Raw genomic sequence first — 13,333 nt, 5'->3', positions numbered from 1 at the left:
AGAAACTAAATGGTACAGGTTTTAAAAAAAAAAATCGTGATTCTATCTCGACACAGACCCTTCCTGCGATTCGAATTCGAGGGTCAGGCGTGCCAGTAAAAAGTCCTCCCTTTCAGACTGTCCTTGTCCCCTAACTTAACATGTTTTAAATATGATTTTACATTTATTTATAATTTGTATCACCTCAGACAACCTTATTTTTAAATAACCCATGTACACTTTATACATTTTCCCATATGTTGTTTCTATATAGTATTTACTGCTTCCATCTGTGGTCCAGTTCTGGACATTCTTAGAACACTGTATATTGTGTTCTTAGTGCATTATTAGTCCCAATTCATCATTATTCATATGCTCTAATATAGCTTACTGTATATCATGTAATATATAATCTTATGCTGTGCACACATACTGTAATTCATCATTTGTTGTTGTTGTTGTTCTTTTTGCAGCTTGAGTGAAACCAAAAAAGGAAGTAACTCAGTATCCTGTGGTTTCTAAATTATCTGGTTTGTTTAATTTGTGAATGTGATCATTTTCTTTACATGTCTTTAGTTATGCAGTTGGTGTATGCAGAAGTTGCATTGAATGATATGAGGTGGCAGAATGTCCAACCGAAACTAGTGCAGCAGCCAACCATCTACTCCTCACTGCGTTTGTCCTGACCAGAAAGACAACATCTTCCATTTCTATCCCTACAGTTAAAGTCCAGTATCATATTTGTTGCTGCTGGGTATTTGAAATACCATTGCAAACACAGTTCCAGTACAGTTGAAGTGTAGAGATGAACTGAAAAATGTGGTAACCTGCAATTCTTACCTCAAGGATTAATGTCTTGATGTAACCCATAAAAATGACTTTTGTTGCTGTAACTTCTGCCAAGTAAATTCATTCAGATTTAATAACATTTTTGAATTTAATGAATCCGGTTAATTTAGCTGTTAGCATATGAAACACATTTTTAGACTACATCACAAAATGTTCTTATACACGGCCGACAGCAGTGTGATCGGCCGGTAGTTGCTGAGCAGCTCGCGGTCGCCCTTCTTGAACAGCAGTACTGTCTTGGCTGTCTTCCACTGTTTGGGGATTTGGCATTGTGCCATGTAGCTGCTGAATCGGGCTGCCATGGCTGTCCAAAGTGAGTAGCCGCCGGCCTTAAGCAGGTCGATCTCAACGCCGTCCAGGCCGGGCGCCCGGTCCGCCTGTGCCTGCTCGACTGCATGTCGGACCTCGCTTTCCAGCACTGGCAGGATGGGCGGCAGCTGGTCGAGCTGAAGGTTAGGTGGGGGGACGGGGACCTTGCTGGCGAACAGGTCACTGTAGAAGCGCCTGCACTCGGCCTCAATGCCGGACCGAGTCCTGGTCGTCCGCCCGTCGGCCATCTTCACTGCTGATATCTGGCCGCGCTGCTGCTGCATCGCCCGCCTGCACTTTTTCAGGCTCTTGCGGTCCTCGGCTGTCGCCAGCAGGCACCTCTGTCTGTACTGGTCGAGGTCGGTCTTGAGCTGCTGCCGGATCTGCTTGCACAGCAGGCCGTACTCGACGTGTGTGGGTCCGTCAGCGTGCATCTGCCGCCGCCTCTGCATCAGGGCCTGTATAAGATCTTCACCAAGGTGCTGCTCAACCAGTTGGCCAAGCAGCTGGACGAACAGCAGCCCGTCGAGCAGGCCGGATTTAGATCTGGCTTTAGCACCATGGACCATGTGCAGGTACTGAACCAGCTGCTCGAGCGGGCCAGGGAGTATAAGATGCCGCTGGTCCTGGCTTTCGTCGACTACGAGCCGACTCGGTCGAGATCAACGCCGTGCTGCTCGCCCTCCAACAACAAAGCATCGGGGACGAGTATGTGGCCCTGCTGCAGGAGCTGAACAGCAACTGCGCCACTACCATCACCCTGTTCGACCGGCCGCTTAACATCGAGGTCGGCCGCGGGTTCAAGCAGGGCGACACCATCTCGGCCAAGCTTTTCACCGCCTGCCTCGAGCAAATTTTCCGGCAGCTCAACTGGGACGAGGTCGGCATCAAGATCAACGGCCGCTGGCTCAATCACCTGCGCTTTGCCGACGACATCGTGTTGATAGGCTGCTCGGCAGTCGATGTACAGCAGCGGCTCGACCAGCTCAACCAGGCTGGCGCTCGGTGCGGCCTCAAAATCAATCTGGCCAAAACCAAGTGGATGCGCAACGACCAGGTGGCCGACACTACCCTTCATGTCGGCCAGCACCAGCTCCAGCAAGTCGATAGATACATCTACTTGGGCCAGGAGCTGACTACCGACCACAAGATTGGTCGAGAACTGGCACGACGACGCCGAGCCGCCTGGGTCAGCTTTGGCTCAATTGCCGAGACGGCCACCAACAGAGCCATCGACCCGGACATCAGGGCCACCCTATTCAACAGCACCGTCCTGCCGGCCATGCTCTACGGGGCCGAGACCTGGGCAACGACGGCGGCCGACCGACAAAAGCTGGCCGTGACTGAACGCGCAATCGAGCGCCGCATGGTCGGGGTTAAAAGGATCGACCACGTCCGCAACGAGCAGCTGCGGGCCATGACCAGGGTGGCCGACGCGGTGGACCTGGCAAACAAGGCCAAGAAGCGCAGGGCTGGGCACCTGATGCGGCGGACGGTGAAAGATGGACACGCGAAGTCAACGTCTGGTTGCCGATCGACATCAAGCGGCCACGCGGGTGCCCTGCAACACGATGGCGCGACTCGCTACGACAAGATCTGGGACACAATTGGATGGGACTCGCCCAGGACCGACAGACCTGGGCAGATCGTTGTGGTCTGCGCTGACCACCTTTGGCCGGCGAAGACAGACCGATTCTGGATTCTGGATTCACAAAATGTTATTTTACAGTGCAGAACTGAGAGCTGAGATGAGACAAATCAATGTGTGTGTTCATTTATAATGTGAATTCTAGGTTTTATGCTACATATAATGTATAGCATTTGTGCATTGTGTATATAGAATGTGTGAGTGTATTTGAACATAATTAAAATAAAAGATTAAAACATATACCATATAAATCGACAAGTCTCTTTTTTCAAGCAGCTTGTACACAAAGGACAGTTATTTGACACAAAATACATTTTATTTGATAATAAATTCATAATGGCACATGCCAACCAAATATACATATGCATGATCTTTAAAATAATCTTAATTTATCTGACTCTGCGTACAGTGCAATTATACTTAACGTAACATCAACAAATTTCAAAAGCAATAAATTATGGCAGCAGTACAAACATATATGCCAACACCTTTTATATCAAACAAAGTTCTCACTATTATACATGAATATTAATCTCAATCTCTTCTCTAATGCCCACACCAGTGATTACCACTGTGACTACTGACTGAATGGAAAGAGACAAACGTATGCAAATAAATAACATAGAATTTCCAAAATCCCTTTAAAATGAAACGTTCATGACTGTGTCGTTCTGCCAGACGAGAATCTATGAAATATATTTTTGACACATCTACAATTGAAAATTCTGACATTGAGAATCTGTATTGTGTCTGTGTTTTTTGTCTCCACTTGAGAACTCAATGAGAAATAGAATTGAACCAGCGAGAGTAAATCAAATTGACTGTCTATATATTTGAAAGAGAAAATAAATGTGTGTTTTAAAAAAATTTGTTGACCCTTTACAGCAATCTACTTGTTCAATAAAGTTAGCAATAGCTGCCAACTCAGTGTTGCACAAATATACTGTGAAGTCTAAATTTGAAGAGTGAAATGTACACTGAAATCTTCTGAATAGATCTATTCTGCTTCAAAAATATAATAAAGTGTGTATTTTTCTTGTTAAATAATTTCTCTTTATACCACCCTGGTAATCTTCCTCTTTGGTAAAGTAAATATTACCTCTTCTCACATCACTCACAAATAAAATCACAAACCAATCCATTTCTGTGTCAGAAGAGCATAGTAAGGCTTACACTGAAGGGCAATGTGTTACTCAAATGACCCCCAAAAGACTGAATTGTGGCTGTACAATTTGGGGTGCTTAAAATGCAGTTTTGCACTCCTTATCTCTTGTAACATGTAATGACTGTGTGCTGTTCAAGTATTTCAAGAGGCTGTGTTAATATTTATCATCCGTCAAGAAAGCAATGGCTGCAAGGATAGATTTGAACACTTGTATGAGCACTACTACATTTAGATAGCTGAAACAGAGACATGTGTTGCTATTTCTATTAAGACTTGTGTTCTGTCACCTAAACCCTTGACATTGTGTGTGGGTTTGTAGGACAGTGGTTCTGTGATCAGTTTGTATAGTGTTCAGTTGTGTATTATGCTTGTAACATTAATAACTGTTGCATTGTCAAAAGAAAAGGGTCCCTTTTGTAGTTGAATCTATAAAAATCTGTTGAAAGTTGCTGCATAGAAAAAGAGCAAAAAAGTTGATAATTAAAAAAATGAAAGATGCACAGTTTAGGTACACATAAAACTAAGATAAATATAAAGCAGTTTGCATATAATGTGCAGGGTACCTTTTGTCCTTTCAGTCTTTTGTATGACCTTAGTTACCCTGAAACGGAGGAAAAAATATTCTTAATATCTCATTATTCAGTTTACAGCATCACTATCAAACCAACAGTTATACAATTTCTGTTATCTGCAAATCAACAAGAAATCTTTTTTCAAGCGTCAACATTCAGACCTACTATAAAACTCATGTTATACATTATCAAAATGTATAACGTGCTGTTACTAACGCAAGTGTTAAGTTACAGTAGTAACACTTTTCATCCCAGGACACAGTACTTACTGTGGAGTGGCTCAGTTTATCAAAGCGGAATTTCAAGTTTGACCTTGGTGAAGTTTTGCTCTTTCCATCTGAGAAAAACAGTGTTCTTGTTTATTCTAAAGCACCAAATTGAAAGCATTTTGTGTATGTCATTATACTCATGTTTGTGTATGTCAGTATACTCATGTTTGTGTGTGCTTTTGTCACCTGTGGGACTGCGGCACATGATCAGTGGCATTCCAGAGTTCTGGCTTTCCACACTGAGAGATGGACTGTACACAGATGAGGCCATGGATGGGTGACTGCTCTAGAGAACACAACACACAACAACACTATGTCATTCCTCTTCATCCAAATGGGAGTCTGATTAAATTTAGATGGCATGGCCAAGACCACCCACAGTCCGTTTACCGACCATCTAATGTATATTGCTTCCAAAAAAACAAAGTATTTTCTCTATCTGGAAAGCTCTAATCTCTAATCTGTCACTGGATTCTAAAGTATCTGGTTAGTTTAATTGGTAAATGTGATAATTTTCTTTACATGTCTTTATTTATGCAGTTGGTGTATGGAGGAGTTGCATTGAATCCATCCGAATCCATCCGAAACAAGGAATGGCCAAGACCACCCACAATCGTCCACTGACCATCTGATGCATGTTGCTTACAAAAAGGAAAGCATTTTCTCTATCTGGAAAGCTCTAATCTGATTGGGTGGCTTTAAACAAAGGCATGTGTACATGGGACCAGGTTGATATGACAAGCGCTTTTGAGGAAGAACTAATTACTGGGTTTGCCCGGTTAGTGGCATCAAATCTAGCAAGTTAACTACATGTCGTCATCCACATGCAACAACAGAACTGTATATTCCAATTTGTGTTTTGAGTTGTGTCTGGGTGACTCTTTAACTTCAGGCAATTTCACATCCCAGGGATTGATTTTGTTAGATTTCAAATTTTTTCTTTTTTTAAATGAAGATCACATTAAAATTAAATTGAAAAGTGTCAGTGAAGAGCATCTCATTTCTGAGATGAAATATGAGAAAAGTGATGTGTGAAAAAAATTAAATAAAATAAAAATCAATGTTAAATATCAACCATGAGCAGAATATTTAAATGGATATAATTTCCAATCAAGATGTAATTGTGAAAAATAATGCAAAAGTTATGAAAATATTATTGATTAATTTAGGATTAATAAAATGTTAGCTATAAAATAAGCCATTTAATTAAATGTTTCTTTTTAAATGTAATTCCCTATCACCGTACTTTTTACCATTTAATTCTATTAAACACAATACAGAATTTAATATGTGGTGGAAATGACTGTTTTTTGTTTAATTATTTTTTTTTATGTATAAATAAATAAATAAATGTGGTTGGTCTCTTTACATGCCAGTCTAAGTAGGCAGTCTTAGCAAAACTAAGCTGTAATGTTTACCAGACCTTTTATTCGGTTTAGTCAAAGGTTTGGCTATATGAGAACACATTAAAGTGTAATGCAGTGGCTCTGTTACTACTAAACCTATTACTATAGATTGTCCTAGAACTTTAGCCCAGTAATTAGACATATTGACTATGAATAGATCAATGATCTGCAAATTAGCATACAAGAAGTCTTTGAATGTGGCAAAATCATAGTTGAGTGAGCTCAGCTGGTCTGGGCCTAATATTTAGAGAAACAAGCATCTCTTCAATCTTCTGAAATGTCAAACAAAAGCCTTTTGTTGATGTGCATCTCTGTGTGTCTCACCGTGTCCAGCTCCTCCAGGCCATCTCCATCCCCCGCTGTGCTGCTGAAGCTGCTGGTGCTGGAGGATGATCGGGAGATTGATATATTGGCTCTGCCGCTGCACTCTTTCAGCTTCACAAATGGCCTGCAGGAAAGAACAGGAGAGATTACGAAACAGAGATTTTATTTATTTGTTCATCTTAAAGGGATAGTTCTCTTTAATAAAATACCTTCATGTTATTCCAAATCTGTATGACTTTCTTCCTTTTGTGGAATGTTGAATGGGACTAAAAGTCTCCTTAACATATCATATTGTGTTTCACGGAAGAATGTCATATAAGTTTGAAACTATATGAGGGTGAGTTAATGACAGAAGTTTCCCTTTGGATGGACTATGATGACGACTTGGAGACCCTATCACATTCATTGCGAAAGATATTGTGATGGCAAAAGCCCAGAACATACAAATCTGACATGGTCCTCTTTCTGTTTTAAAGCAGAACCCCATATTTCAGTTCTGATGGTTTTGTCCCATTATCTGCTCCTGAGGAACTGGAACTGAGAAACTGAACAAAATCCTACCTTTCTCTGTTTGGGCAGATCTCTGGTGAACTTGGATTGGATGATGTCTCTGACCTCACATCCTGTGAGTGAGGGAAAACTTCAGATTTTTGGTCACTGCAAAAACACAGAGGACAGTTATGTACAGCTTTTCTGAAAAGCTGATATTCAGACAGTAAATATATTATGTATTTATTGCACGGCTTTCCGGAATACACGATTCTGATTGGTAAATCATTCCATCCATTCAACAGAACTCAAGATTGCAAACCGGAGATTGAATTCAGTTTGCGTTTTGGAGACTCAATCTATTTTTTCACATATATAATGTATATATATATATATATATATATATATATATATATATATATATATATATATACCGATCAGCCACAACATTAAAACCACCTGCCTAATATTGTGTACGTCCCCCTTGTGCCACCAAAACTGCTCCAACCTTGAATTATATTCTGAGATGATATACGTCTCACCACAATTGTACATAGTGGTTATCTGAGATAGATTTTGTCAGTTCTAAACAGTCTGGCCATATTCTGTTCCTCTCTCATCAACAAGGCATTTCCATCCATAAAACTGCAGCACACTGGATGTTTTTTGTTTTGGCACCATTCGAAGTAAATTCTAGAGACTGTTGTGCGTGAAAATCCCAGATGATCAGTAGTTACAGAAATACACAAACCAGCCCATCTGGCACCAACAATCATGCCATGGTCCAAATCACTGAGATCACATTTTTCTCCCCATTCTGATGGTTGATGTGAAAATTAACTGAAGCTCCTGACCCGTATCTGCATGATTTTATGCACTGCACTGCTCCCACATGATTGGCTGATTAGATAATCGCATGGATGATTGTTGGTGCCAGATGGGCTGGTTTGAGTATGTCTGTAACTGCTGATCTCCTGGGATTTTCACGCACAACAGTCTCTAGAATTTACTCAGAATGGTGTCAAAAACATCCAATGAGTGGCAGTTATGTGGATGGAAATGCGTTGTTGATGAGAGAGGAACAGAATATGCCAGACTGTTTCGAACTGACAAAATATACGGTAACTTAGGTAACCACTCTGTACAACTGTGGTGAGAAGAATAGCATCTTCGAATGCTAATCTGAGATGCAGTTTGGTGCTGTTTTGGTGGCACGATGGGAACCTACACAATATAATATATATATATATATATATATATATATATATATATATATATATATATACATATATATGTACACACACACAGTATAACTACACAAACATGAACAATATGTAGTACATATATAAATACTGTCTGTATGTACATACAAATGTACTGTATAGTATATACAGTACACGCGCGCATACGCACACACACACACGCACACACAGGAAATACTGTATACACATTATGTACCTGCGACTTGGGTGTTTCTCAGTTGGACTCTCTGTGCTGGAGTGCAGTCTGGGGAACAGACCAGACCTCCTCTTTACTGGACTCTTTAAAGGAGACTTTGCAGACAGCACTGGAGGCTGACACACACAAATACAGAAATTAAAGATCAGTTGATGCACTACTGCACTTGTGCAATAATGACTTACTTATCTGCTTGTTTATTCACTTTGATAATAAAATAATTTCATTAGCATTAAAATTAGCATTCTATCTCTCTCAGTCTTACAGTGAAGGTGCTCTTGGTACACTCCATACTGTTCTGCTGAAGTCCTCCACCACTGAAGCTAGATGGGACCCCTGCTGTGGCTCCTGGACTCTTGTGTTTATGAGACACCATCGTTTCCATAGAGTGACTCCTCACACGCATGGCCCTCTGACAGAGAGAGGAAGGAAGAAGGTAAGAGAAGGATAGAGGGTGCATCTAAAAGTAGAGCCCATATTGAGCAAGAGTACAATACATACATAAAAGCAAATGGAGAGAAAACCTGTGAAATGATATCACAGGTTCAATGCATGAAAGCATATTTTTATAGTTTATATGTATATTACCAATAATTACCAGCAGATGGAGCAACACACCATCTTTATACTATATAAAGGGTCATAGCAGGGCAGAAACTTCAACACCATCTATTCTCATTTTCAAAGTGCTTTATTTTACATTTTTATTTTTTTATTTAAATACTTATCTCTCTGTTATGTTTGTTAATTTACAATATTGCAACTTAAAAAAACTTTACAAGTCATTTTATATATAAGTAACACTTTAAAATGAGGTTCCATTTGTTAACATTAGTTAAAATGAACTAACAATAAACAATAATTTTATAGCATTTATTAAAATGTGTTAATGAAAAAATTTGCTAATACATTTTTAAAATCAAAAGTTGTATTAATATGAACTAACACTGAACACTGTTTTATTAACTAACATTAACCAAGATTAATAAATGCTGTAATAATATATTGGTAATTGTTCATGATACTAAATGCATTAACTAAAGTTAACGAATGTAACCTTAATGTGAAGTGTTAACTAAATATCTAACAAAAAACTGTTAACACAAAAGAACAAACAATTGACATCAAATCTTAGGAGTCTTGTTGGTTTAATGTAATGTTTAATATTGTGTATTGATCATCCGCCACAGCTCGGCTTGGTAATGATACACAGTCACGGCTGCTACGCAGGTCAGCACTGCAGGATATGTGCGTGTCTGCAAACTGCCCCACACACACTTCCACCCTGCCTGGAAACAGCAACACACACGGTAAAATCATGCATATAGTCACAAACACAGGGTCACACACAAACACGCAGTCGCTGTGGCTCAAAGTAGGCTTTCTAATCAGAGTTTGGTCAAGAGCAGCTTCCTTTCATGCATTTAAATATCTTAAAGAGGTGCTGGAGAAAGACTAGAGCCTTTAACAAAGATGAAGCATCACTGATGTGCAAGAAGCAAAATGGAATAAAAGAATTATGAAATTTGTAGCTTATAGCAACATACTGTAATGTGCTCTTTGTTTTTCACTAATGAAGACAAATATATTGAATCTGTGGGTTTAGGTAACACACAATGGAAGAGATATAGGCTTTATTGATGAATCTGGATGAAATTACAGACACTGAGGGGAAATTATTGGAATCTAGACAGATAAATTGACATTCAGAAGACAGATAGGTCTGCAAACAATGTTTCAGCAGCTTTGTCAGTAGAAGTACATGATCCTACAAAGAAGTTATCAACATCATTCGAGGGAATTAAGAATGTGTTCAAATGGTTAAACGTAAGATCTGTTCAGTCTCACCTTAAATGATTCCAGAAGCCCTCCATGACCTCCGTTTTCTAGTTTTTCTTCATCTGTAGCTGAGCCAAGTCCTATTGTGGCCTGTGTCTGTCTGTGGAGCTCATCATGAAGGTTATCTAACAGTGCCGCGCGTGTCCTCTCCTGTCAAAGACACAGAAACACTGATGCTGATCAAGTAATTAAAGGAATAGTTCAACCAAAAATAAAAAATTCTGCCATTATTTACTCACTCTCATGTCATTTCAAATTCATATGCTGTTATTTTTTACACAAAAGGAGTCCAGCTTTTAACAGTGACCATGTCTTTCAAGCATCAAAGATGACAAAAAGTTTAAATGAAGTATCATAAAAGTAGTCAATTCAACTTGTGTGCTATATTCCAAGTCTTCTGAAGCCATTCAATGTCTTTGTGAGAGAAACAGTCTGAAATGTGTGTTGTTATTTGCCGATAAACTTCCCTTGTGATCTATTATTATCTTGAGAACTGCTGTGAACCAATGACTGACTCAGTGAATTGAACTAATGAACCGAAATAGTCTGATTCAAGAGCAAATCGTTCTTTTGAGATGGTTCTTTTCTCAATGGACTCAATGGTCCTCAATGGAGGGGGAGATTATCAGTTAATAACAACTTAAATTTTGTTGGTTCTTCACACAAACTTATTGCATGATGCTTGTAGGATGTTCAAAATGTATAGCGCACAGGCAATATGGAAGATGTATGGTGCTTTTATGGTGTTTAGAGCCATTTTTAGAGCCATTTTTTATGTTACTGTATGTAAAAGAGCAGCATGAAGATTCCTCTGAATTCTCCTTTTGTGTACCATGGAAAAAATAACAGCCTGCAGGTTTTGAACAAATGAGGGTGAGTAAATACTGTCAGCATTTATATTTTTGTGTGAACTGCCTTTAATATCTTTAATATCTTTAAAATCCAGTTCTTGTATTGTGAATCCTTCACACATTTCATTGATTATACATTCTAACATGTCAGCGATATGTAAGATCTGTTACATATGGACTTTCTTTCTCCCTTTCATGGTTAGCTCACCTCCAGCTTGGCGAACTTGTCTGATTTGTAACAAGCATTTTCTGCGTTAATCAATTTTGCCAGCAGAAATTCCCGGAACTCAGGTCCCTGCGAAAGGACATCTTTTGATAAACATCTCCAGCAACATTTAATAGAAAGTCAGATACATCAATGCCCTTAAGCTGTTTTATTACTTTCTTAAAGACTGGAGGGTTCGGCAGAGTGGGGCCGAATGGAGGCACATCCTCTCGAGCTGTGACAGACACCTGTGAACACAAATCAATATCCCAGTAAGTGTTGTTTAAGTGATTGGTGGGTCTCTGGAGTAATTCAGGTACATATTCGACTAACTTTGTATGTGGTATGGTCAGTGCAGGGGTTTTCAGCCTGCACTAAGATGTAGGCATGAAGGAAGTTGGATGCGATCATGTCAGGTACAAATGGCGTGGGCTCCTCCTGGAAGACGGCAGCCACGATGTCATTGCCAATATGTCTTTTTCTTTGGAGCTGAGAGATTGATACAAAGAGAACTATTCATTAGATTTTGCATAATGGTTTTCACCAACATCTCTGCAACCCAGATCAACATACAGAATAATATTAATAATAAAAATAATAATAATAATCAACATAAAATATATTATCATCAAAGTCATGCATCACTAGTCCTCATTAGACAGCACGTTTGCAAAACAATAAGTAACATAATTACTCCTATTGAGCATATATTATCATATTTAAAAGTGCAGTTAGTATCAAGAATGAACATAAATACAGTGTAATGTCAACCTGTTGGGAAGAAAAATGACAAATGATATCTCTTCAAAGGCAAATTTCACCCACAAATTCAGCTTTGGAACAACATGAGGGTGAGTAAATAATGACAGTGAATTATCCCCTTTAATATCTCAATTGTCTTTCTTAGACAGCAATGAGATTAAACAGAGAGCAAATGGAGACTTTAACTTAAGTCTTTTGCTTCTCAAACTGATATACTAAGAAACAGTCCCTAATAATCTCACATGTCTCATCTCATATAGTTTCAGAATTCTGCTCAGATTTGCCAAGATACTTCAGTCTGCCATCAAGAGTCAGAGATTTCAATATGAAATTAAGCATTTCTCAACAAATTCTTACAGGGTTAATTTATCTGATCTAAAAGATCCACATTATTTGTACTCTATGTCAACAGTTGCCTCATTAGTTTCTGTTTTATCTCTCTTAAAGGGGTCATGACATGCCTTTAATTTTGCACAAATACAGTCATATATTTGTACAACTCCAATTCCGTAAAAGATGGGACTGTAAGAAAAATGCTAATAAAATAAAAAATTAGTGATTTGTAAATTATATTCACCCTTTGCTATATTGAAAGCACTACATCTACACATTATATGATGTTTTACCTTGTGAATTTCATTGTTATTTTTAAAATATTTATTTTATAAATTATTGCAACACACTCCAAAAAAGTTGGGACAGTCGAGTGTTCTCCACTGTGAAACATCACCATTTCTTCTAATAATACTTATTAAGCATTTGGGCACTGAAGACACAAGTTTGTTAAGTTTAGAAAGTTAAATTGTCCCCCAATCATCCATTATGTAGGTCTTTAGCTGCACAATAGTGCAGGGTCTTCGTTGTCGTATGGGGTGCTTCATAATGCACCACAGATTCTCAACTGGAGACAGGTCAGGACTGCAGGCAGACCAGTCTAGCACCCACAATCTCTGTTTACACAGCCATGCACTTGTAATCTGGGCAGTAAGTGGTTTGAAGCTGTCCTGCTGGAAAATACAGGGAAATCCCTGGAAAAGATGGTGCTGGATGGCAGTTAATGTAGAATTTTACATATCTGTCTGCATTCATGGTGTTCTCACAGATGTAAGAGTTACCCATGCCATGGGCACTGACACACCCCTGGCCCATACAGACACTGGATTTTGGACCTGACACTAATAACAGCTTGGATGGCCCTTTTCCTCTTT

General features: G+C 39.3%; 1 protein-coding gene across 6 annotated transcripts in view; it reads right to left on the bottom strand.

The window, feature by feature from the left end:
• Window positions 1-3,088: 3,088 nt before the first annotated feature.
• Window positions 3,089-13,333, bottom strand: part of LOC127632091 (rap1 GTPase-activating protein 2-like) — a 109,295-nt gene continuing 99,050 nt past the window's right edge. For all 6 annotated transcript variants that reach the window (XM_052110572.1, XM_052110569.1, XM_052110571.1 and 3 more), the window contains 12 exons: window positions 11,697-11,852; window positions 11,540-11,611; window positions 11,367-11,453; window positions 10,317-10,457; window positions 8,734-8,880; window positions 8,469-8,584; window positions 7,083-7,178; window positions 6,522-6,645; window positions 4,978-5,077; window positions 4,792-4,859; window positions 4,514-4,551; window positions 3,089-4,399 (listed from right to left, as the gene is read on the bottom strand). In XM_052110572.1, coding sequence (XP_051966532.1) covers window positions 4,543-4,551; window positions 4,792-4,859; window positions 4,978-5,077; window positions 6,522-6,645; window positions 7,083-7,178; window positions 8,469-8,584; window positions 8,734-8,880; window positions 10,317-10,457; window positions 11,367-11,453; window positions 11,540-11,611; window positions 11,697-11,852 — 1,116 coding nt within the window. In that variant the 3' untranslated portion in view covers window positions 3,089-4,399; window positions 4,514-4,542. The remainder of the gene's footprint in view (window positions 4,400-4,513; window positions 4,552-4,791; window positions 4,860-4,977; window positions 5,078-6,521; window positions 6,646-7,082; window positions 7,179-8,468; window positions 8,585-8,733; window positions 8,881-10,316; window positions 10,458-11,366; window positions 11,454-11,539; window positions 11,612-11,696; window positions 11,853-13,333) is intronic.

Source organism: Xyrauchen texanus, chromosome 38 (assembly GCF_025860055.1).
Source record: "Xyrauchen texanus isolate HMW12.3.18 chromosome 38, RBS_HiC_50CHRs, whole genome shotgun sequence".
Classification (NCBI taxonomy): Eukaryota; Metazoa; Chordata; class Actinopteri; order Cypriniformes; family Catostomidae; genus Xyrauchen; species Xyrauchen texanus.
Note: the sequence above shows the minus strand (reverse complement) of the source record. Positions and strands in the feature narration are given on the sequence as shown.